Raw genomic sequence first — 24,805 nt, 5'->3', positions numbered from 1 at the left:
ACTTTTCTTGCAAGGATGCTTCTTATAATGTACAGTTAATTTTGACAAATTTACGTAATTGAAGCAGAGGATGATGGATTTGAAACTCTGATCAGCAGCTGGCAGCTGTGCAGGAAAAAAAGCTGCTTCTCTCCATCAATGTCAAAGACAGAACTGATGAACAAAATTTGCCCTTGACAATTAGAAGACACCCATGAATTTCTTTAGACTGCTGGGTACAGTTTTCTTAAAAATGTTCTTGTCAGATTCCAACACACTATCTGACAACTTAATTAACTGGCTTTCAACTGCAATCTCAGATATTTAAAACTTATTAAACATACATTCCATATTGATGCTCGCTGATAGCTCCTGAATTGCAAAGCTGATTCGTGCTTTCATTTTCTCCCACAACCCTAAGCCATGCAATCTGCATTAACACTCTGAGAGTTTTCTTTTGATAATTTCACTCTTTCTGCTATGTAATTCTTTTAAGAAATCACACGGTTCTCTTAAAAGAGACATAAAATGCAACATGTGAGGTAACTGATAAATTACATATTCACTTGTTCTCTTTCAAGAAGATATCACTTGAACTAATCTGAATTTTTTAAAATGTATTACCTCCATAGTGAATGTTCAATGCATAAAAACCAATATTTTTTTATTATTAACATGTCAGGGAGAGTTGTTTCAACAAAATGTTAATGTCTTTATAAATGAAATCAGAACATTTTATCAACTTAATTTCAAAACAACATAAAAACTCCCACCTGATAGACACGCTTATCAGGAGCAGCGATTTCGAAACAGCAATCTTTCTTCGCGTCCTTCCTAAGAGTGTTATTCATTCTGACGTGGTAGCCATCAATTGCAAATTCACCTTTCTGCTGTTTGTCTGTGGAAGATAAAATGAAAGTCAAAATTTCATTTCTTACAGTTGAGTACAAATGGCCAATTATCTTTTATTTAGATTTTCTTTGTCAATTCTGGGAGTCATTTTTGGTAATACTGCTTTCGTAACATAATGCTTAAATAATGTTTCTAGATATCACTTTTAATTCTAAAAGCACATAAGTATTTGGAATGGTTGGGTTTAAAAAGGATATATTAGTGAACCGGAGGAAGAGGTCTGAAGATAGTGGTCTTATTTAGAAGGATCTATGGAAATAAGACACTTTTATGTACAAAAATTTCAAGAACTGGAGCTCTTGAATTTCCTCTACAAACCCGTGGTTCTTTCAGACTTAGTAAGCCAGTAGGGAACCTGACTAGAAGAAGATTCCTGGGCTTTATTTACCACTATCTCTTCTCATCACCATCTTCTCTCACCACCCCTCTAAAGCCTCTAAAATGCAACTTTTCTTTTAAAAAATTCCTAAATTCACATGAATTAAACTCTAAATTTTAAAAACAAAGCAGAACAAAACAAAATTAATTATTAAAAGATGTGAGGGGATAACAAAGTATCTGGATGGAGAGGAGTGGTAAAGCAAGTAGAGAAGCATTAGTTACTAAAACCAAACTAAAGAAAGTAGTTTCTTAACCAGTCAGTGAAGAATTAAACTAGTAAAGCACATTTGAATCTCATATGATGAAGTGTCAAAAGAAAACACGAATTGAGCTTCAGTCAGATACTAAAGAAAAATAAAGCAGGAATACAACAACGGATCTGATACTCTTATCTAATAAAATTAGCTTTCCTATTTCACCCAGTTATGCCATTTTCATAGAAAAGCTGTGCAGCTCTAGGTCTATTTTCTAGATTATTTTCTAGTTTAAATAATAAGGACAGCTGTCTTTCTTTTTAAAAAAATATATTTTATTGATTTTTTACAGAAAGGAAGGGAGAGGGATAGAGAGTTAGAAACATCGATGAGAAATATCGATCGGCTGCCTCCTGCACACCCCCGACCGGGGATGTGCCCGCAACCAAGGTACATGCCCTTGACAGGAATCGAACCTGGAACCCTTGAGTCTGCAGGCCGATGCTCTATCCACTGAGCCAAACCAGTCAGGGCACAGCTGTCTTTCTTACTGAGCTCAGGGCAAATATACAAATGCTTCCACATTGTGGGGTGATGGGCTCTCTCAGCTCAATGTACCAAATAATATACATCTCCTTTTCTTAAATATACTAATTTAATGCCTGAAGTAACATACATTTTTAAAAGGTTTTCCGGATTACATCTTGTTCAAAACATCAAATGGAAAAATCATCTGAGTTAGCAATTCCTGACTTAAATCTGGACATTCTAATCATTTTCATTCATAATTTACATCTCTTTGGTTGATTGAATAAACAATTCAGATTTTAAAATGTGAAGTTTGCTTTGTGGAAACAGTCTACAATGAACTCAGAAAAATTCTAAAAATTAACACAGCATTTACTAAAATATGATTTATGGGATATGAATAGGCTTCTATGATCAAGTAAGTTTGAGAAATTCTGAATTAAATAAAGTTAAAGAGGTTTTGTTAGTGCAGGTCTTCTTTAGGTCCTTAATATATTCACATATTAATTGACTTTCTAGGAGAAAGATTTAGAATGCAGCATTTCCCAAAATTACTTGCCCATGGAACCCTTTTTCACAGAACATTTTATGGAACGGTAATCCCAGGACATGTTTTGCAAAATACCTCGCTAGGACAACAACATTGGGGAACAACTATCATAATAATCCTATATAATAAAAGCCTAATATGCTAAATGTCCAGTCGTCCAGTTGGCCGTTCAACCAATCAAAGCATAATATGCTAATGATATGCTAAGGCTGCTCAACCACTTACTATGACATGCACTGACCACCAGGGCGCAGACGCTCTGACCGGTAGGTTAGCTTGCTGCTGGGGTCCTGCTGATCATGACTGAGCAAGAAGGGCCGGACACACCCTGGAGTCCTCCCACAGTCCCTCCCCGGCTGGCCAACCTCCCCTGTCCCTCCCTGGCCCCGATGGTGCACCAGTGGAGTCCCTCGGCCTGGCCTGCGCCCTCTCGCAATCCGGGACCCCTGGGGGGATGTCAGAGAGACAGTTTCGGCCCAGTCCCACAAGGGGAGTGCTGCTCATCCAGAAGCCGGGCTCATGGCTGGCAAGCGCAGCGGTGGTGGCGGGAGCCTCTCCTGCCTCCGAGGCAGTGCTAAGGATGTCTGACTGATGGCTTAGGCCTGCTCCCCGAGAGAGGGTGCAGACCGGGCTAACAGGACCCCCCGCCCAAGTGCACGAATTTTGTGCACCAGGCCTCTAGTAATAATAATAAATGGTAAGCACAGTTAGTTCTTCTAATAGTCTCAAAGAAGACTAAGTCATTCATCCACTCATTCAACAAATTTATACTGAACACTTAAAACAAGCGAGGTAGCATTATAGGTAAAGTGAGACAGAAGCTAGTAACACCTTACCAGACCTTTTCTACCTTCTCATAAGTGCTCCTGAAACATTAATGATCCACTAGACTGCAAATGGATTAAATTTTCACTACAAGATATGAAAGTAGTCAGAAGCAACTAATACCTAGACCTATTCAGCTGACTGCTGAGTATTAGAGGATAAATAATCATATAAACGTCCAAGTGGGGGTAGGAGTATAGTACCAGAAAGATTGAAGAAAATGGAGGGACATTCATTACTCTTTCTCAATAGCTTTTGCAAACCCATAACCATAAAGTAGCCATATTTCCAATTAGCCAGTGTGAGATAGGAAGCTCAAGACATGAAATGAGCAAAATATGGCTATGATAAGACCCTGGTCTTCTCCCTTCACACCAACCTCTCTTTGAGACAGAGACAAAGGAGAAACCTTAGCATTCAATGGCAATTCATAATAATTCATAAATAGGTTAGTTCCCCAGTGCAGGGATAGTTTCAAGGTCACCTGTTGACTTGAGGCAGATTGTTAAAAATAGTAACCTGCCAATCACAAGAGAAATACAGTCATATAAGTTCATCTACTCAGACTTCAAAAGAAGAATAAAATATTTCATTTCCGTGAACTTCCCAAATAGCATAAGGTTATTCCTTTAAGTGCCCAAGCTCTAAAATGTTAGTAATTATAATGGAAATTTTTCTGAAACATATATTTCCCCACTTCTCAAACAATTCTTTTAAACGTAATTTAACATTTCCTTGATGATCTAGTAGTATTAACTTGAATGTTAGTTTTTATATTGTTACAATACATTGATGCCCTCAAGATTTTTTAGGTGTTTGTCCCTCTATTAAATTTCCCTCAGCTTCTATTTCACACTTTAACCTTGCCTATATCATGCTGTTGGAATTTAATGTCTATAGAACTAAAGGCTGCCAGGAGAAACCTAGATAATGAAATCTATTAAATCAGTAACTTAATTTCACACAATTCTAATTCAGTAGGCTCAAGGTAAAAAGCAGTTGGCTCTGAGCTCCTACAAAACAAAATGCATGAGGTTAATGACAGCTATTTCCTTCTCCTTTTCCCCTGGCTTTTAGGTTTACAGCTGCGTTCTGGGTTTTTCAAGTGTCGAAAAGACAACTGACATTCACTGAGCTCCTTCTATATGCCAGGAATGTAATGGAGTGTGTCTCCTACACGCCCTGGAATAATTCTGAGAGGAGGTCTTTATTATATCTCTAGCACTGACCGGGAAACAAGCCTGAAAGTAACCAACTTGCTCATGGCCACACAACCAGTAAGTGGAAAAAGCCAGGACCCTAACGGAAGTCTGATTCCAAAGCCTTGCTGTCACACTGTCTCCTAGAAAGGCGTTTCTCAAGGTACATTTCCCCTATCACCTTTTTTTTTTTTTTTTTTAATATATTTCATTGATCCTTCACAGAGAGGAAGGGAGAGAGACAGAGAGACAGAAACATCGATGAGAGAAACATCGATCAGCCGCCTCCTGCACATCTCCCACTGGGGATGTGCCCGCAACCCAGGTACATGCCCTCGACCGGAATCGAACCCGGGACCTTTCAGTCCGCAGGCCGATGCTCCATCCACTGAGCCAAACCGGTCTCGGCCGTATCACCTTTGTTATAATCTTCTTGGATGCCTGTTAAAAATGCAGAAGTGGCCCTAACCGGTTTGGCTCAGTGGATAGAGTGTCATTCCGGACAAGGCATGTACCTTGGTTGCGGGCACATCCCCAGTAGGAAGTGTGCAGGAGGCAGCTGATCGATGTTTCTAACTCTCTATCCCTCTCCCTTCCTCTCTGTAAAAAATCAATAAAATATATTTTTAAAAAATCAATAAAACATATTAAAATAAAAAATAAAAATCATCATAAAAAATGCAGAAATGGCTACCACTCTGCACTGCTATCTAGGAGTCTCTGGAGGTGGGTCCAGGAAACCAAATTTTTGACAAGCACACCAGGTGATTTTGACAGACATTTAATGCTTGAAAATGATTGTTCTAGAACATGTAACTTAGGAAGTCCCAGTAGGGAAGATAAACATTATCTTGCATTTCCTCTGCAACTTGGGTCCAACTTCCTCAGCTGCTTTATGGGCTCCTCTTCCTGTGCCCATAACCGTGAGGGTCTTCCCCACTTCACAGTTTTCCAAAGATTAAATTCCTATCAATATGCTCGTGACTCGTAATTCCCATGTTAGTCCAGCTTCAGAACTGCACATCCAAATCTTCATCTGCTCACTAGCTCGTAAAATGTCCTGCAGGCACAGTGAATACACCGTGCCCACAGTGGAGATCACCTTAAGAAAGAACACACGCGATCCTTCTTTTCTGTCCTCCCTCTCAGTAAGGGGCACCTCCATTAACTGAGCCCCAAACCAGAAAACTAAACATCATTCTTCATCCACTGTCCCCGTGTTTTCTCTCTCCACCCCACTACCACCTACCAAATCCAAGCGGTCCTCTTTCTTGCAAATATATTTACTTTTTCTCTTCTTTATTGGCTCTCAGAAAATATGCTGAAAACACCAACTCTTTTCCTACCATCTTAAATACAGTATAAACATAACTAAATCATGCCGAATCATCTAGCATTCCTATAAGTAGTGGTATCTTTCCCATGTTAGTCCTGGGACTGCAGGGCACAGCCAGCTTCCCCCCGCAGATGCCGGAATGAGGTTGATTTTTCCTGATCCGATCGGCCAAGCAGATACTTGAGCCTGGGACCTACACCTGAAGTAACATAAGAATCGGAGGGGAGCTCAGAATCCATCCTTAGGGCCTGGCCGGTTTGGCTCAGTGGATAGAGTGTCAGCCTGCAGACTGAAAGGTCCCAGGTTCGATTCCAGTCAAGGGCATGTACCTTGGTTGCGGGCACATTCCCAGTGGGAGGTGTGCAGGAGGCAGCTGATTGATGTTTCTCTCTCATCGATGTTTCTAACTCTCTATCCCTCTCCCTTCCTCTCTGTAAAAAATCAATAAAATATATATTTTTTTAAAAAGAATCCATCCTTAGGGCAGTGGCAATCACCGACTGGAGTAGGTGCACAATGGCTACATCACAGGGCAGCCGTGTGTCCCAGCAATGTGTCTCCCAGGGGCCACACATGGGCTGAAGTCCTGGCCATCTTCCCTCCCTTAGTCCTTGCCTGCTGTCTGAGCCTGGTTGTTTAGCCTTCCCATCAATTCTGTCTGAGAGTTGATATCCTCCCAATAATCTCCTTTTCTACGCAGTTAAACAAAGTTACCTTGGGACAAATGACTAGGGAACAGAAAGATATGCAATGTGTTCAGAAATTTTCGATGTCTGTTTCTTGTATGTGAGGCCTTTCCCCCTAATGAATAACTCATGCTAGTTCCATAAGCATTAATGCTCATTTAATTAGCAGGCAAGAGGAAAATACACACCTTAATACTAAACCCTTCCAAAAAACTTTATCAAACTGATTAAGAAGTTGTTCTAGGCCCTCAGTTAAAGACATAGGAACATGTTCCTTATTTATACAGCTCGTAGAAATATAGCTGCTAATGTCAATTCAGCAATATACTTGTGGTGTTTTGAGTTATACTGTGAGGAAATATCAAATTATATATGTTTTTACTTAAGGGCCCCAAATGGCTCTGAATAATAAACAGGTGATATTTATGGGCCCAAAGAGAAGCATGTTCATTAGGATTGAGAGTTTGGCTCATACGATCTGGTAGAGGAAATTTTAGGAATTTCCCAAACATTTTTATTTTTTTTTAAATAAAAACCAAGTGGGTTTGTTTTATACAGCCACACATTTTAAACCACAGGCATAAACATGATTAATAACACGGTAGTATGAAGCATCTGTGAATAGAGAACAAAAAATTATAGGCCTTTCTGTAGAACAGGAATTCAAAGCCCTGTTTCTCCTTTTTTGACTATTGTTTTTCTCTACAACTGAAATTCAGGTAATAATTGTGATATGGTCTATTAGATGATCGCAGCGCATAGCTATTGCTAAGATAAGCATTACACAGAGAACATCTTCGTATCCTACCTATGATAATGAGAGAATAAAGCGTCCGGCTGCTACTCGTGCAAGGGAGAGCGGCTAACGCGTTTCAGATAACCTGCCGCTCCTTCACGCACGTGAGCTGGTACCTCTCAGCCACTCTCAGCTTCGGAACACGTCCTGCCTTCAGTCTCACCTTCTCCTGGCAGCTGTCAATGTGATCTTTCCAACACCCAATCAGAGCTTCTCATGCCATCTACCAACCTTCAATGCTTACAAACTTGAACTGTCCCTGAGACAGAAAAGGCCAAACTCCTGACATGTAACCACTTGACCCCATCCCTTCCTGGCTGAGAGCCTTCACTCACCTACTGCCCCGGTGAGCCAGCTTCTACATGTCATACCATTTTATGGGTCCTCTGTGCCCATTCCTCTGAGCCAGTGTATTATGCCACTTTGTATTAATAACACCTGACACACAGATGTTCAAAGAAAGTCTACTGGTTGCTGTATCTATCTATCTCTATATATACACAGATAGGTACAGCAACATCCATATATCTATATCTACATAATAGTTTTAGCAGTGCACAGTTTGATTTAAAATATATCTACCTTCAATCTCTATGTATCTTCAATCTATATATGGAAGTAGGTATATTTTAATTCAAGCTGAGTCCTGTTTATTGCAAACCAACATGATTTGTCATCATCAGACCCTTCATGAGACTTAATTTGTACCTGAATATCTCTACATGTTGATAAAATCCTACCGAACATCAGGTGTACATTTTAATTTCTCTGTTACTAGGTCTCTTAACTACATATAAAGGCAGAAATAAAGGCCTTTTAGTTCACATTTATTGCGATAAATTATAAAGTTAATATTTGCATATCAAAGGCCTCAAAGCCTATAAAATTGCAATAATTCTGATAAAAAGTAGAATTAACTATTCCCCTCTTAAAGAATAACAAAGGTGTTATCCTTCTTTACACAAACAAAATTATATTATAAATTTTAAATATCTGATTTCATTTACACATTTTATACATATTCATCATATAATTATAGCATGCTGGTGCCTTGACCCAGGAATTTGCCTCTTATCAAATAAGTCAGGGGAAAAAGAAAAGCTTTTATGGATATTATTAAAGTTGTCATTATAAAACAACAGAACTTCTGATTGTACATACACTCTATCCTTTAACAATATTTTTAAATATTTACAGAGAACTTTGATGCTATTTCAACATCAAAAGACACTTTATAATTTTTGTCCAAACTGAAAAGGTATATCCTATTTTTCCTATCAATGGTGAGGTTGTGGCAGAAGGGAGAGCAGAGGTCAATTTCAATAAAAATTTTATTTCCTTGTCAACCTAAATGTTTTATTTTAAATGATCTGTATTAAGCCCAACTTTCTAATGACTTCTGGTCATTAGAAAAGAGACAACACTGAAAAAAGTTATAGCCACCTGGTGTAATAAATAACTTTTGATATGCATTTAGGATGATTTGGTAGGATCAAGGCTACTTGCAGCTGCCACATACTGGATGGCACTAAGAGTTTCTTTAATTGGAAAGTGGAGGGTAGTGGCAGCGAAACCTCTTTAGTGGAAAGTAAGGTTAATCCGCATAATGAACCTTACTTATCTCTTCTCACGTTTGAAAGGGGAGTGGTTAGTTTGTAATATTCTCTTTTCTAACCACTCCCCTTTCAAACATGAGAAGAGATAAGTAAGGTTCATTATGCGGATTCAAGATCATAGGGAAGTTAAAAAGAAAAAGGGAAAACCAAAATAAACCATGAGTTTGCAACCGGCTCCTCAATGAGCCATCACTTACAGGACGCTGAAGGCAGGCTGATAACAACCAAGCTGTGGCAAAGCATGACCATGGAGCCAGCGAGGTCGGCCCTCAGCAGCCCTGGGACAACCTCTCTTGCCTCTCTAGTTCAAACTCCTTCGACATGATCCTGTGGACGGTTCTCTATCCAACCCAATCCACCCCCACAACACTATTGCAATTGCTTCCTAAAAACCAGATCTGGTCATAAAGCCTCAGGCTTAATCAGATCCTGACCCGCTCTTGTATGTGCCCCCTCCCCTCACTCACTCTGTGCTCTGCCTTGATTCCAGCTTTGATCTCTTTGATCTCATCCAAGGCTTTTTGTAGCTCACAATCTCTGCTGTTCCCCTGCCTGGAATGCCCATTGTACCCTTCATCACCTGACAAACTCCTCCTCATTATTTAAGGCCAAATGTCCTCTCCACTAGAAAGTATTCCCTAGCTCCCCTAGGCAGTTAGCCACCCCTCCTTTGTGATCCAAAGATAGTTTATTTAAATCACATACTACACCTGGTTGAAATATCAGTTTATCCATCCAGCCCCCATTTCTAATCACACAGCTTCCTCTCACTTAAACTGTGAGTACCTCTAAGGCAGGATTATCTTAGGATTCCCAGTGCCTAGTATCCAATAGATGTTTATCAAATAAGTAAATGAATGAATGAGTGAATGAATGACTACCTTGATGGCAGTCTCGGCATCTAGGATCAAACAATTTTGATGAATGAGATTCGAACAATCAAAGGAAGAGGAAGGAGATGAAAGGATGGATGCCATTTTATGAAATGATGAAATATGTACTCTCTCTCTATATATATATTACTTAAGGGCCTCAAATGGCCATGAATAATAAATACCAATAATATTTATGGATATAAAGGTAAGTGCATTTTTTACCCTAGAGACTGGAGCTACTCTTTCTAAGCCATTACTATCTTGATGGGTCAAAATGGTTTTTGGCGCACACAGTATGTTAGCAAATATGAACAATGTATCTGTCAAGCAGTAACCAAGTACAGTTTAACCTAGTGAGTGTATCAACTCCTTCTGCGCCTCTCTAATCCATTTATCTAAATCCTACTTAGTTGGAGGATTATAGTTCTCATATATCTACATAGTTCTTTCCCAAGTTTAGGTAAATGGTTCACACAAACGGTAAACAAGACTGTACAAATCAGTTACCCAATTTCACATGAGAGAAAAAAAATTCATATGACACATACATTTTCCTGGAAAGAAAAAGATACAAAGGAAGGACATTAGGATCATGACAAACAAGCAATTAAAACTGTCTAAAGATAGATTCTCCCTCCCCCAAGTCCCTAAAAGGAAAAGAACTGGCTAAGAATTCCAAAGGAAGCAGCCACAGAGAAAAGAACCACTAAAAACAGATTTGAAATCTCCATGGAAACAGGAGGCTTCATAGTAACAGACAGGGAAGAATTTAAAGAAATATAAACCAGATCTTCACGCATCCACATAAGAAAGGAATGCTGGAATAATAATTTTTTAAAAGCAATGGTGGTACAGCTGGCTAAATGGGTCACAAAGTAGTTAAAAACACAAATTACAAAGAATGTTGTTACCAAAAGGTTTCAACAAATAAGACTAGATATGGAAATTTAACTAATATCCCCACCACCACCCAAAAAAGCCCTCGAATTTATTTAATGAACATTAGCCTTTGAAATAAATATAAACATTCCTGAGGTTTTTGTGAAACTGGTGAATCCCTGCCCTAACAGTTGGTATATACCAGTTAGGACTGGGTGGAGGAAACAGACATTAGTATTCATTGATTGTGAAAGAAATTAGAAATGAGAAGCCTAACTGAACCAAACCATGAGGTGTTGCAACCTCCCTCCTCTGGTCTTATAAAATCGAGGATATTTCTTTATAAAAAAAGTAAGATCTCAATCTCAATTCATGATGCTGTACAAAATTATCTATAATAATAGAAGCGTAATATGCTAATTAGACCAGACAGCCGGACGACCTTCCAGACAAAGCTGGGGCTGCGAGGTCCGAGGCAAGCCGCCGCAGCTGCGAGGGCCAAGTCCCTTGTACGAATTTTGTGCATTGGGCCTCTAGTATTTCTATAATAGTAACGCACGTAAATGACGTATGATAATCAACTAAATTTGGGCTCTAAATTTTTGAACAAAATCACCTACTTCCCTTAGCAGAAGAAAGAAGGTTGCCTGTTAATAGTTATTTATAGTTTATATTCCATTGATGGCATTATTACATTTGAACATATAAATTATTGACAGAATGTAAACTACCAACTAAATTAATTCTTAATTTGTTAATTCTATTAGTCAAAAGGTGAGATCAACTTCTAGAATCATCCATGTATTTCAAATTTATTTGAAATAGACTCATCATTTCTGCCTAATCTATATATTTAAAAGGCTAATATACAAAGTGTCACTTTGGGAGTTTGACCAGGAGACCAGGAGTTCGATTGCTCGCTATTATGTGCGCTGACCACCAGGGGGCGGCATGGAACGAAGGCAGGCCCCAGCCAGCAGCCTGAAGGCCCCAATGGGTCCTGATTGCCAGCCAGGCCTAGGGACACTACCCATGCAAGAATTTCGTGCACCAGGCCTCTAGTATTATAAAAAGAAAAAAACTAAAATATGCAAATAATGTCAAATAAAACATAAATTTCCAAACAACACAAGTGACAACACTGATAAGAATTCCATGGGAAAGCTTCTATTCAGTGATATTAAACTTTTATGTCTCTTTTCTCCTTAAGTGTCCTTTATGGAAATGAATGTTAGCTATTTCTGTATGACCCTTACTCTATAATATTCAACTTCTGACCTTCTTTTCCTAGGAAAAATAAAAACTTATACTGTTTAAATTTCAATATTTTATGACTTTATTTGTTCAAATAATGAACTTAAAATTATGTAAATTATGACTAAGAGATTTGTTAATTAGCAAATGAAGTTATAAGGTATATCTTATTGTTTCTAAATTAATATAGTGACAATAATGGTTAATAGTACGCACTCTAACCATTATGGCTAGGTTCAAAGCCCAGATCTGCCATTTACCTGCTCTGTGACCATGAACAAGTTACTTAACCTCTCTGTTCTCAGTTTTTCAAACAGTAAAATAAATGGGACTAATAATAGTACCTTACCACACAGACAAGTTAATATAGCTGAAGTGCTTAAATAGCTAAACTCTCACAATCCTAATGGTCTTAACTTCTCCAGAGATTCTACAACTGTACCTTGGATGACAAATATTTCCTAAGGTGAAAGGCCACATAGAGAGTTATTTTACTCTCTCTGCTAATTCAATAAAACATAATTTTATTAACTTTTAGAGCATTCTGGAATTTGGAGAATTTGTCAAATAATGAAAAAGAATTATAAATCAGTCTTAGACTATAATTATTAAAGTTCTCAGTTATTTTTTCTCCATCTGTTTTCAGTTTACTCTGTATCAGAAAAAAAGGCGGGGGGGGGGGGGCCGTGAACCATAGCTCCCAAGCCCTCATGCAATAGAAGTGTAGATAACTGAACAACAATACTACCTTTGTCACTTCCATAGTAATAGAACACTCCTTTACTGAGAGCACACCACCGTTTCTGCCATTCAAATCCCAGAAAGCTGTGATCTACAATAAAGGGGGAAAGGAAACAGTTTAGATAATATACATAACATATGTAAACATAACACCAGTTCTTTTTAAAAATGTATTTCTTTTATTGATTTCAAGAGGAAGGGAGAGGGAGAGAGAGAGAGAAACATCAATGATGAGAGAGAACCACTGATTGTCTGCCTCCTGCATGGCCCCTACTGGGGACTGAGCCCACAACCTGGGCATGCGCCCTGTCTGGGAATCGAACCCTGACCTCCTGTTCATAGTTCAGTGCTCAGCCATTGAGCCACGCCAGCCGGGCAGTTCTTTATTGTAAAAGGATATGTTCGTTAGTGTGATTTCTAAGGTTCCTGCTTAGCTCTAAAATTCTAGGACTAAGTCATTTGTATTTTCTTTTCAAGAGACAAAAACAAAGCTAAAAGGAATAAAGTGAGGCAGAGCTGGAGCTGCCACGTTTATGGGGTCAACAGGACGCTAACCAACTTTCCTGCTGGGGACGGTCCACACAGCATTTGACTACATAGCCTGCAGATAATGGATTCATCTGGGTCTCATTTTCTCATCTGTTATGAAAAGGAAGGGGAGGAGCTGACTAGATTATTTCTAGTGTCTCTTTCAGCTTTAAAAGTTGGCTAAGAAAGCTAAGGAAAGCAAATGGAATATAAATAGAAAGGCCCAAAGGGAGTCCCTGAGAGATAAGCAGGATGGGAATGAAGAGACTTTCTGCTTTTCATTTCCCGTATCATCACACCTCCTCCGTATTTCATTTCCATTATATATTGGTGTTGACAGAGTGAGACCATATGGTCAACTCCCCATGATCATAGCCAATGGAGAGGAACACTGAATGAGCAACAGAAAATGGTAGAAAACAGGCCAGGCTGGGCCGGACCACAGCAGGCGCAGTGTATGCCAGGTGAGGCGCAGGAGAGCCTGCTGCTTGGTGGTCGGACAGTGGTGAGAAATCCCATCCCTGAGATTACAGTCATGGCCCGCGCCTTCCTCTGACAGGCAGGAGACAGCTCCTGAATCATTACAAATAACTGGGGTTGATAACTAAAAACCTAGCAAATGTTGGTTATAAAAATTATTTAAAGCTAAAAGCTGTACTTTTTGGTTTGGATAATGTCATCCAGATTTTTCTTAGAGTCTTAAAACTCTTCAATCACCTAACGAGAACACTGGCTCCACATGTACACTGCAAGCATCTTTTATCCAAGGATAAAACCGTTTTCAGATTTTTCATCGGAGTCTTAGTTTACCTTTTCTGCGTTTTTCAAGGTAGCCAGCCTTAAAAACACAAGGCAGGTCCTGTGCTGCCACTGGAGGAAACTGGTTTCCTGTGGGAAGTAGAGGAGAAGAGAAAGTAGTGAGCAACCCATTTTAGAAAAACCAAGTCCCAGGTCTCATTAGATTCAGTGTACTTTTAATTACCCAAATAAATTCAATCCAAGTTTATTAGCTTTGTTTCAGACCCATTCCATAGCTTAGTCCCTTTCCTCCTCCTAAAAAAAAAAAAATAGTTCTATACTCTTATATCTTAATATATTATGTTCCCCCAAATACAGCAATATTATGGAACGAGATGATTTCTAAAGGGCAATACTTTTTGACCCACAGTCTAAGGCAGCGGTTCTCAACCTGTGGGTCGCGACCCCTTTGGCGGTTGAACGACCCTTTCACAGGGGTCGCCTAAGACCATCCTGCATATCAGATATTTACATTACGATTCATAACAGTAGCAACATTACAGTTATGGAGTAGCAACAAAAATAATTTTATGGTTGGATCACAACATGAGGACCTGTATTTAAAGGGCCAGAAGGTTGAGAACCACTGGTCTAAGGAAAGGACTAGGAAACTATTAAAAATAAATGAAATGAAATCCTGAAAGAGATTTCAAATAAATCATGTACACTTCTTTATATTTATGTTGGATTAACTCTTCAAGAATTTTGATACATGCCGACTCTTACTTGGATGTCCCTCTTCTTATCAAGTAAAACATAAAATGATTTTCCCCAAAAAGCAAATGCTAAAATTTGTTTCTCTGAGCCCATAGCCAAATTCTCTCTTCCTGGTTGTACTCACAGAGAAATTCATTTGTCTAAACATTTTTTGCTATTTGCCCAATATCTAGGGTTTGTTTAATACACATGTAAATTTTTTTAAAAGTTTAATAATAGCCCTAACCGGTTTGGCTCAGTGGATAGAGCATCGGCCTGCGGACTCAAGGGTCCCAGGTTCAGTTCCGGTCAAGGGCATGTACCTTGGCTGCGGGCACATTCCCAATAGGGGGCGTGCAGGAGGCAGCTGATTGATGTTCCTCTCTCATCGATGTTTCTAACTCTCTATCCCTCTCCCTTCCTCTCTGTAAAAAAACCAATAAAATATATATATTTTAAAAAGTTTCATAATAATCATCCCTTTAGATACTTTAGATTTTTTAAATTAAATTTATTGGAGTAACATTGGTCAATAACATTATATAAGTTTCAGGTGTACAACTGTATAACACATCATCTGTATATTCTATGTGTGCTCAACACTTAAGTCTAGTCTCCCTCCATCACCATATACTTGACCCCCTTTACCCTCTCATCCTCCCCCCACCCTCCTAGATTTTAAGTTCTTAAAAGACCCATTTGATTTGTATAGCACCATAAACATATAAACACTGAATACTTTTGTTAGAAATTGAAATTTTGTAACAAGATATAAAAAGTAATAACTTCCCTTTTAAAAACATGAATTGTCGCAACATTTAGACCTCATATCACTATACTTACAATGATTGATAGTATGCCACCATTTAAAAAGATTCACATTGATTCAAAGAATTAAGGCTCTACAAATGTAGGTATAATGACTTATGGAGGCTAATATAAACCTATCTGGCAGGTAATGAAAGAAGAGCTGCCAAACACCACAATTATATGATCTCACCAGGAGAAACCACGCAACACAGCCAAATATACAACATTCTAACAAATTCACAATTACATTATCAGTTCTGTTTCACTATCAAAATTCACACCCTTGTCCCCGAAATAAATTTAGTTCTGAACTTTAATCCTTTGGCACATAGCAGACATTCAATCAAATGTTAGGTTTTATTGTTATAATTCAATATTGTATGTTAGTGTAACTGTATCTATTAATTTGAATGAATAGATGCTGCTGTAAATTTAAGACCAATGTTCCTTAGAGAATTTTAATGATAAAAAGGGGAAAAGCATGATTTGGTAACTGCACAAGTTAAGCATGGTAGTTCTTTTAAAAGCAGTTCAAAGATTTCCTTTTGGTGAGGTGAAAGTGGTTGACAGAGCAATTATAACAAAGGGAAGAAAAAGAATTAACTCCTAGTGTGGAACAGACTGTTTCTGCTGCAGAGGACAACTACATGGGCTTGCTTAAGTGGCCACAGCGTTCAGTACCCTAAGGAACCAAGCACATACTGACCAAGACTAGTTTCCTTTTTATGACATGAACATGCATTGGTTCTATAATGGTTCTACTTTCTAAAGCACCTTACAAGAGCAGGCAAGGAATGGGTCTTCGTCCAACTTGCAACTCAGAAGTCTGAAACATGCACAATGGTAACAAGAGCACCGTGAATTCAAATAAGATTCAAATAAGCACGAATCAAGTGCCTACTATATTCCTAGCAACTCGGGGTGGGGTTGGGGGTGGGGGAGGAGACAGTAGTGGAATCCAAATTTTCTTAGATTGGGATTTTACTCACAAGGACACTGTTTTTAAAAGTTAACTCAAGAGTTCTAGAGTCTCTTGAAACTTTTGCCTTAAAAACAAACTGTGTATATAGTGGATGTATCCCACCAGCACAGGGGTCCTCAAACTTTTTAAACAGGGGGCCAGTTCACTGTCCCTCAGACCGTTGGAGGGCTGGACTATAGTTTAAAAAAAAAACTATGAACAAATTCCTATACACACAGCGGCGGCAAAAACACCCGGCGGGCCGGATAAATGTTTTTGGCGGGCCGCATGTGGCCCATGGGCCGTAGTTTGAGGACCCCTGCACCAGCAAGTTAAATTGTACAATCTGAAAAAAATGGAGAAGAATTCCATTATTTCTAGTATTTCATGCATTATAATTTTACATAAAGGTAGAAAAATGCTTTCTGTTTTGTCTCCTACATATTTCAAGATCATGTCCAAGATCTTGTAGGCATTTCTGGCTGAAGAGTATATTGGGTACTTAGCTTTAGAAAACAGTTTGTCAATAAACTTCAGTTCCCAGAGCCACTCCTGACTCAGAACTCTATTCCACAAGTGCAATTTCATTACCCGTTACTTCCCATCTGCACACACAAACTTAGGTGCCACTTTCCCTGATTTGAAAGGCTCTGCAATAGATACAAAGACACAGAGTTGCTGACACTTATATTACTCTAAAAGGTTTTAACTGCAAAAATTCACTTGTATGCCTGCAGAACGAAACAGAGAGACTATGCACTAACAAGGGAGAGAAACCTACACTTAATGAATACCATATTAAATAAAATGGTTTCGTGATATGGCAGATACCCAGAATCTCAGTTTTATATTAATATTGATTTCAAGATACATGCATAGGTTACAGAGGTCTGTAATGAAACCCCAGTTCTACTAATGTGTGACCTTCAGCAGGTCACTAAGCCTCTCTGGCTATCAGTTTCCTCATCTAAAATAATGAAAAAATTAGGTTAGATTATCTCTAAGGCCCTCCTAATTCTAGGATTCCATGAAATAGATCCACACTAATACTTTTCCTTGTACTTTTATTAACAAATGGCCCCACCCCCCAGTGGGTTCAACTTTCAAAGATATCAAATGTAGAAACTGTTCACAATATAGTTTTTGTAAAGCAACTGATAACTTCCTGGAGGTCTAGCATAGAATTACTTGTTTTATGTCATTTTAAAGGTTTAATGAGACCTTGGTCTAGAATATCCATAAAGAAAATAAATACATGAATTAATATTTTTCATAGTCTATTAATTCTCCCCTTCACATGAAAAATTTAGAATTTCACATCTTTTTATCAATTTGTTTTAGTAGCACAAATAAAATTATTTTCAATGGACATATGAAACAATCTGTATATATAAAAGCCTAAGTGACCGTTACGACTGGTCAACAGAACGACCGGTGGATTAAATGACCAGTCGCTATGATGCACACTGACCACCAGGGGGCAGATGCTCAATGCAGGAGCTGCCCCCTGGTGGTCAGTGCACTCCCACCTTCAATCTCCCGTGGTCCTGCCCCCTGGGCTGGCCGCCCTGATCGGGACTGGGTAAGAAGGCCCCAATTGCTCTGATTGCTGGCCAGGCCAAGGGACCCCACTCATGCACGAATTCATGTACCAGGCCTCTAGTAACCTGTAAGAAAATAGCCACTACAGTCAGTAAAAGGTTACTAACTCTAGTGGCTATTTTACTTCAGCGTAGTCCTTTCACGGAGCTTATTTTTTCACTTATCACGATTATTCTTTTCAGAAAGGACATCACCAGAACTAGTTGATGTCTAAGGTTATCATAATATGCCCTTTAATAAAAAAGGCTCATAGTGGGCTTAGACACAAAGATGGTCAACTTCTAATTAGTAGGACCACAGAATTCCCAGGGGTTAAGCCTTGGGGACAAGGCTTTACACACTAATACAGTGACCCATGTAGTAACACTGAGGGCAAAAGCAGAGGTTGCAACTCACAGGTTTGCCATCTGTTCGTCTTTCCCAGCTCTATAAAGTGGCAAGCCACTTTGAAAGCTACCAAGCAAAAACTGAATAACTATTAGGATAATTCAAGTTTGCCTTTATTAGCTCTACTTCTTGAAATGGAAATTCCTAATGCCTCCTGGGAGTTTCAATATGTCTTCAATCAGGACTGTCTGAAACCAAAGAAGACACTAGCTATTAACATTATAGCTATATGTTTGCAGGAAATGCTTCATGTTTATGATCCAAGATGTATTAAAGGCCTATTCTCAGTCTAATAAAAAATATATATGTATATAATTGTGGCTGCTACCAATTTTCATGGAAGTCTACCAAAATATGTAAAATTCAAATGGCAATAATAGAATGATTAAGAGAATAATTAAGAGTCAGAATTAAGAAGAATCTGAAATCAAGTATGTTCATCAATATCCAGTAAATAATAGTCAAAAAGCCATAGATTAAAAGTATTATTCATAGTTATATTTTCCTTCTCTTTCAATTAAAACTGCTTCTTTTACCTTAGAGTGTGCTTAAGTGTATGACCAGAATTTGAACTACCTAATTACATTTCTGAAGACTGCTTTTTTAGATAAATTTTTAATATAGGACTGCTATCCTTAGCTCATAAAATTAGATATACAGAAAGTATTTCTTTAAGATTCCTGATTCCTTGGTCCAATGATAGTCCACAAGATATCACATTTTTATAATACATAAAAATTATTCCTTACAGAATTAAAGAATGCATTTTACCTAAAAATTCCAGAATTACTTGTTTGTAGAAACCCCTGTAATTCTCCCTCAATTATTTACAGGGATGGAAGCATATGAATATACTGAATCAGTCATTAAAAAATATGGTTCACTATGAGAAATTTCACTCTAAAGACAAGCTTACTATTTCATATGTTTATAATGCAGGGTACCCTTTACACTTTTACATTTTGGTAAAGGCTACTTTTAAATAATCCTATATAATAAAAGGGTAATATGCAAATAGACCAAATGACAGAACAACCCAACAACCAATCATAGCGTAATATGCTAATGATATACTAAGGCTGCTCAACTGCTCGCTATGATGTGCACTGACCACCAGGGGGCAGTCAGTCAACTGGTCGACCAGTCACTATGACATGCACTGACCACCAGGGGGAAGACAGTCGACTGGTCGACCAGTCGCTATGATGTGCACTGACCACCAGGGTGCAGATGCTCTGACCGGTAGGTTAGCTTGCTGCTGGGGTCTAGCCAATCAGGACTGAGTGAGAGGGGCCGGACATGCCTGGAGCCCTTCCATGGTCCCTCAGCCTGGCCTGTGCCCTCTCACAATCCAGGACCCCTTGGGGGATGTCGGAGAGCTGGTTTCAGTCCGATCCCACAGGCCACTCCCCATGGGAGGGTGCCAAACTCAGGGCTCATGGCTGGCTCATGGCTGGCGAGTGCTGCTGCGGCAGCGTGACCCTCTCCCGATCCAGACTGGGTGTGAGCCCACAGCAGGCACAGTGGGGCTGGGATGAGTGGGAGTGGCAGGTAGGAGCTGCAGGCAGCATTGGACTGCGGGTTTCGGCCAATCCCTGCAGGTCACCCAGAGGGACCCCACCCATGCATGAATTCGTGCACTGGGCCTCTAGTAGATCATAAGATTTCAGGGAAAGAATTTAAACAAAATTTTATCTCTTATATAGAGTAACTTTTCAATTACTTTGTATCTGTCTATATCTTTTTTTTTTTAAGTGGCTTAATGCAAATTTATTATCTTATAGTTTTGGAGGTCAGTAATCCAAAGAATGTCTCACTGAGCTAAAATCAAGGTGTCAGGAGGGCTGTGTCCCTTCTGGAGGCTCTAGGGGAGTATCTATTTCCTTGCTGTCCTGCTCCCAGAGGCTAACCTAGTTCATTGGCTATTGGCCCCTTCCATCTCCAAAGCCAGCAGTAGCTAGCTGAGTTTTTCTCACAAAGGCCTCTCTCTGGTTCTTATTCTTCTGCCCTCTTTCTTCTTCTCCATTTAAGGGATATTGTATGTACAGTGGACCCACCGAAATCATCTCCTTATTTTAAGGTCAGCTGATTAGCAACCTTACTTCACCTACAGCTTCACATCCCCTTGCCATGCAACAACACATTTACAGGTTCCAAGGGCTGGGATGTGCACTTCTTTGGGGGACTATTATTGTGTCTACTGTACTCCTTATTATACATAAAAATTGGCTACTAATTTTTCTATATATGGGCATGTATGTATCTGCCTATATCTTAATCATCTTCTCTAAAGCAAAAAAAATAATTTAACTCAGAAAAACAATAGCCTTAAAAAAAAAAAAGAGTCTATGATAAATAACTACTTTGAGAAAATCAGATATAAGCTTAAAATGGAATACAGTTTTCTCTTTAAGTTAAAATAAAATTCTAAATAAATCAAAAATTTAACAGATGCTCTAAATCAGGGGTCCTCAAACTACGGCCCGCGGGCCACATGCGGCCCGCCAAAAACATCTATCCGGCCCGCCGGGTGTTTTTGCTGCCACTGTGTGCATAGGAATTTGTTCATAGTTTTTTTTTTAAACTATAGTCCAGCCCTCCAATGGTCTGAGGGACAGTGAACTGACCCCCTGTTTAAAAAGTTTGAGGATCCCTACTCTAAATAATATAAAATTAAATATAGCCTAGCTGGTGTTGCTCAGTGGTTGAGCATCGACCTTTGAACCAGGAGGTCATGGCATATGTCTGGGTTGTCCACTCGGTCCCTGGTGTGGGGCTTGCAAGAGGCAGCCAATCAATGATTCCCTCTCATCATTGATGTTTTTCTCTTTCTCTCCCTCTTCCTTCCTCTCTGAAATCAATAAAAAGATATTTTTTAAAAAGTATATACAATTATGAACTGGGTTTTAATTTAATATTTTTCTTTAACACAATAAAGGTATGCTGATCTGATTTTGCATCTTAGAATTGTGGTTAAATCCTGGGTTCAAATAGCAGCTTGACCACTACTGTGACTTAGATAAGTTACTTGATCTCTAACTTTAGTTTTCAAATCTTTTTGAAATTTATTTTTATTTATTTATTTATTTATTTATTTATTTATTTATTTTTATTGATTTGAGGGAGAGAGAGCACGCACAAATACCTATGTAGAAAAATATTCATTAATGTTAAGGGAATCTGAGTGAAGGGTATAATGGAAATTCTTTGTATTATTCTTGAACTTCTCTATAAATGACATATTTTCAAATGTAAATATATATATATAAAACAATTAAAGGCAAAACTAGAAGTCAGGCTAGAACACAAAACAAGTTGAAACTACAAAGTCATTTACACGTAGCAAGGGTGGGCCAAGAATTCAGTTGTAAGCTTTATAACAAGCCAACATGAAGTAAAAAATAATAAATGGTGTGATTCATTGCCCATAAGATAAATACAAATCATTGCTCAGGGAGGAACATACAACAGCTATTCCTGGTTCCTGGTACTGAAATGAGAAAGAAATTTCTCCCATGTGTTCTCAATGTCCACAATAACATTTTTATAGTAAGTAAAATCAAAGTTTATAGGGCTGCTTTGTATAGCATCACTCATATCAAGCCAACAGCATAATGCCAAAGCAAACTTCAGTAAAGCAACTCTAGGGAGTACAAAACCAGGCTGCCAAGTACTGTCCATAGCTCCCAAGCAGCGCTGTGAAACTCAAGGATAAGATCATAGATCGCTTATAAGAATAGACGCCCTACATATTTTTCAGGAAGTCCTTCCAAAATACTATTTGTCTTCATCAAACACTAATAATGACTTTTTCAAGGTGTGGATGTCAAAATAAATCAGGTAGAGAATATGAACCAGGCAATTCATAGAATAAGCACAAAAGTTAATAAACATGAGAAAAGATGAGTGTTTACTGCTTAATTGCCTTTATCATAATTCTCCTCCCCTTTACTAAGTAAGGAGATACAGGTTCCATGGGCTTGGAGATCATGATTGTCTTGTCCAGATTAGTGCTGGGGGCACAATTAGTACTCATAAATTTTGCTGCATTAATAAACAAACTTCACAAAAACTAAAGAAACAAACTAAAACAGGAAACTACTTTTTTAACTAAAGAGTTAAAACTTTAAAAAAAGTAATAACATCAAATAACAGGGAGGACATAAAGAGACAGTACTTAAATGCACTGCTTCTGGGAGTGTAACTTCCTGCAGCTCTGTGGATGAGAGCTTGACTCTAAGAATTCAACTCCTAAGAATTTACCCTACAAAAATAAATAAACAAACAAACAAGTAAATAAAGCACAAGTTCATAATGGTGTATGAGCCAGAATAGTCACTTAACTGCTATTTGTGACAGCAGAAAATGGAAAATATCCAGCAAGAGGGGCATTATGAAACCATTTAAAATAATGTGTATTATTTGAATATTCATATGTAGATCTATGTGTATCAATGTAGAAGGGTATGTACTAATGTAGAAAGATGTTCATGATATTTAGTTGAAAACCATAAATTTTAGAGTGACATGTCATCTTATCCCATTTAAAAAAATAAATGATTCCATTTCTTCGAGCATAATTACATTTGCATAATTCAGAGGGGAGACATCTGAAAGGATATACTTAGAACTGGTAACTTCTAGGGAGCTATTTTTGGTGGAAAAAACAACAACTTTTTTCTTTGTTACAAGCATGTATGACATTTAAAAGTTTACATAATTGAATTTTTAAATGAAAAAGAAAAACAAAATGTATGTAGGTTTTTAACTAATTAAATTTAAATATTTAAATGAAATATATTATAGTATTTATATCATACCCAGAAAAGCTTCAACCACTAACCCAGATCTAATTTAGTCAATATGTGTAGTTGTATGGTAAAATAATACAACTTGAAAACAGTCCTCTCAACTCCTCTGAAAGTCTAACTCTGCGAATGCTCACATACCTGGGTATTCTTCAAACAGACCAAGTCTCATGCACCCACACAGCTTCCACCCTGCCCCGTGGAAGGCACCACCCTTCACCTGTCCCACTGCGGCATCCCTCCTACTCTCACTGTCTAGAACAGTGATGGCGAACCTATGACACGCGTGTCAGAGGTGACACGCGAACTCATTTTTTTGGTTGATTTTTCTTTGTTAAATGGCATTTAAATATATAAAATAAATATAAAAAATATAAGTCTTTGTTTTACTATGGTTGCAAATATCAAAAAATTTCTATATGTGACACGGCACCAGAGTTAGGGTTTTTCAAAGTGCTGACACGCCAAACTCAAAAGGTTCGCCATCACTGGTCTAGAAGCTTCCAGCTCACCCTTCAAGACACAGCTTTCAAAAAAACCTTCCCATTGTGACATAATGAAAACATCTTCAAGAAAATGACTTCCTTTAAAAGATTAAAGGGAAATATTTTCTCTGATATAGATAATTCTTACTATTGATTTTTAGTGTTCTAAAAAGTCATTTAAATGAAACAAAATAGCCCCTGATTTTTAATTATCCAGATATTTCTACATTTTCTAAAATTTCCCATCTAATTATAGAAACAACCAAAACCTTCAAGACAAACTCTGTTCTGGAAAAAATACTGATTGATTTTTGGAAGTCCGCATGAACTAGACATGTTCGTGGTTGGAAAACATGCATGATGATGAATTTAAATGTTTTAAAAATGAAATTAACCTAATTTGGGGGGTATTACAAAAATAATACAATAATGCATTTTTTTTGTTCTACTTCAAATTAAGTGCCTTCAGACTGCTTCATGTAAAAATATGCCTAAAAATAATTGTGCCAGGCTATAACTGGTATTCCAAAATCCACTTGGGAAATGAATTTTATGGCTATAGTATAAACTTCTAAAATCCTGAAGTTTTAATAGATATGCTGACACAACCGGGACCATAACAGTTTTAGCAACTGCTGCTACAATAAATCTGTCAGTTTCTATAATGCCTATGACAAATCCATTAATATGAATGATGTACACTTCCCATAGCATACCACACAGCAACTGCACAAGTTATGTCATCTCCATTCAGAGTAGCAAATCAGTAATCAATATTTGTAAAAGCAACAGCTAATCCTTTGTAGAATCACTGGTTCAGTGATTGAAGAGTTTACTCAATCCACACAGTTAATCCCTCTTCATCTGCTTGAGCCCTCTATTTATCCCAACCTCTCACAGCGCTAGCTATGGCAGATTAATACATCTCTGCATGTTAAACATGACCTGACAATTGACACAGGATACTGCTGACAGGATA

General features: G+C 38.2%; 1 protein-coding gene across 7 annotated transcripts in view; it reads right to left on the bottom strand.

The window, feature by feature from the left end:
• The window catches only part of SKAP2 (src kinase associated phosphoprotein 2), a 151,181-nt gene that overhangs the window by 52,636 nt on the left and 73,740 nt on the right, over positions 1 to 24,805 (bottom strand). For all 7 annotated transcript variants that reach the window (XR_004970844.1, XR_004970842.1, XR_004970843.1 and 4 more), the window contains exons 5-7: positions 14,090 to 14,167; positions 12,759 to 12,842; positions 753 to 877 (exon numbers count right to left, since the gene is read on the bottom strand). Coding sequence is in view for 4 of the 7 variants with exons in the window: in XM_036327816.1 (XP_036183709.1) it covers positions 753 to 877; positions 12,759 to 12,842; positions 14,090 to 14,167 (287 nt within the window). In the remaining 3 variants the exon portion in view is untranslated. The remainder of the gene's footprint in view (positions 1 to 752; positions 878 to 12,758; positions 12,843 to 14,089; positions 14,168 to 24,805) is intronic.

Source organism: Myotis myotis, unplaced genomic scaffold (assembly GCF_014108235.1).
Source record: "Myotis myotis isolate mMyoMyo1 unplaced genomic scaffold, mMyoMyo1.p scaffold_m19_p_11, whole genome shotgun sequence".
NCBI lineage: Eukaryota > Metazoa > Chordata > Mammalia > Chiroptera > Vespertilionidae > Myotis > Myotis myotis.
This window is presented reverse-complemented; position numbering and strand designations above follow the sequence as displayed.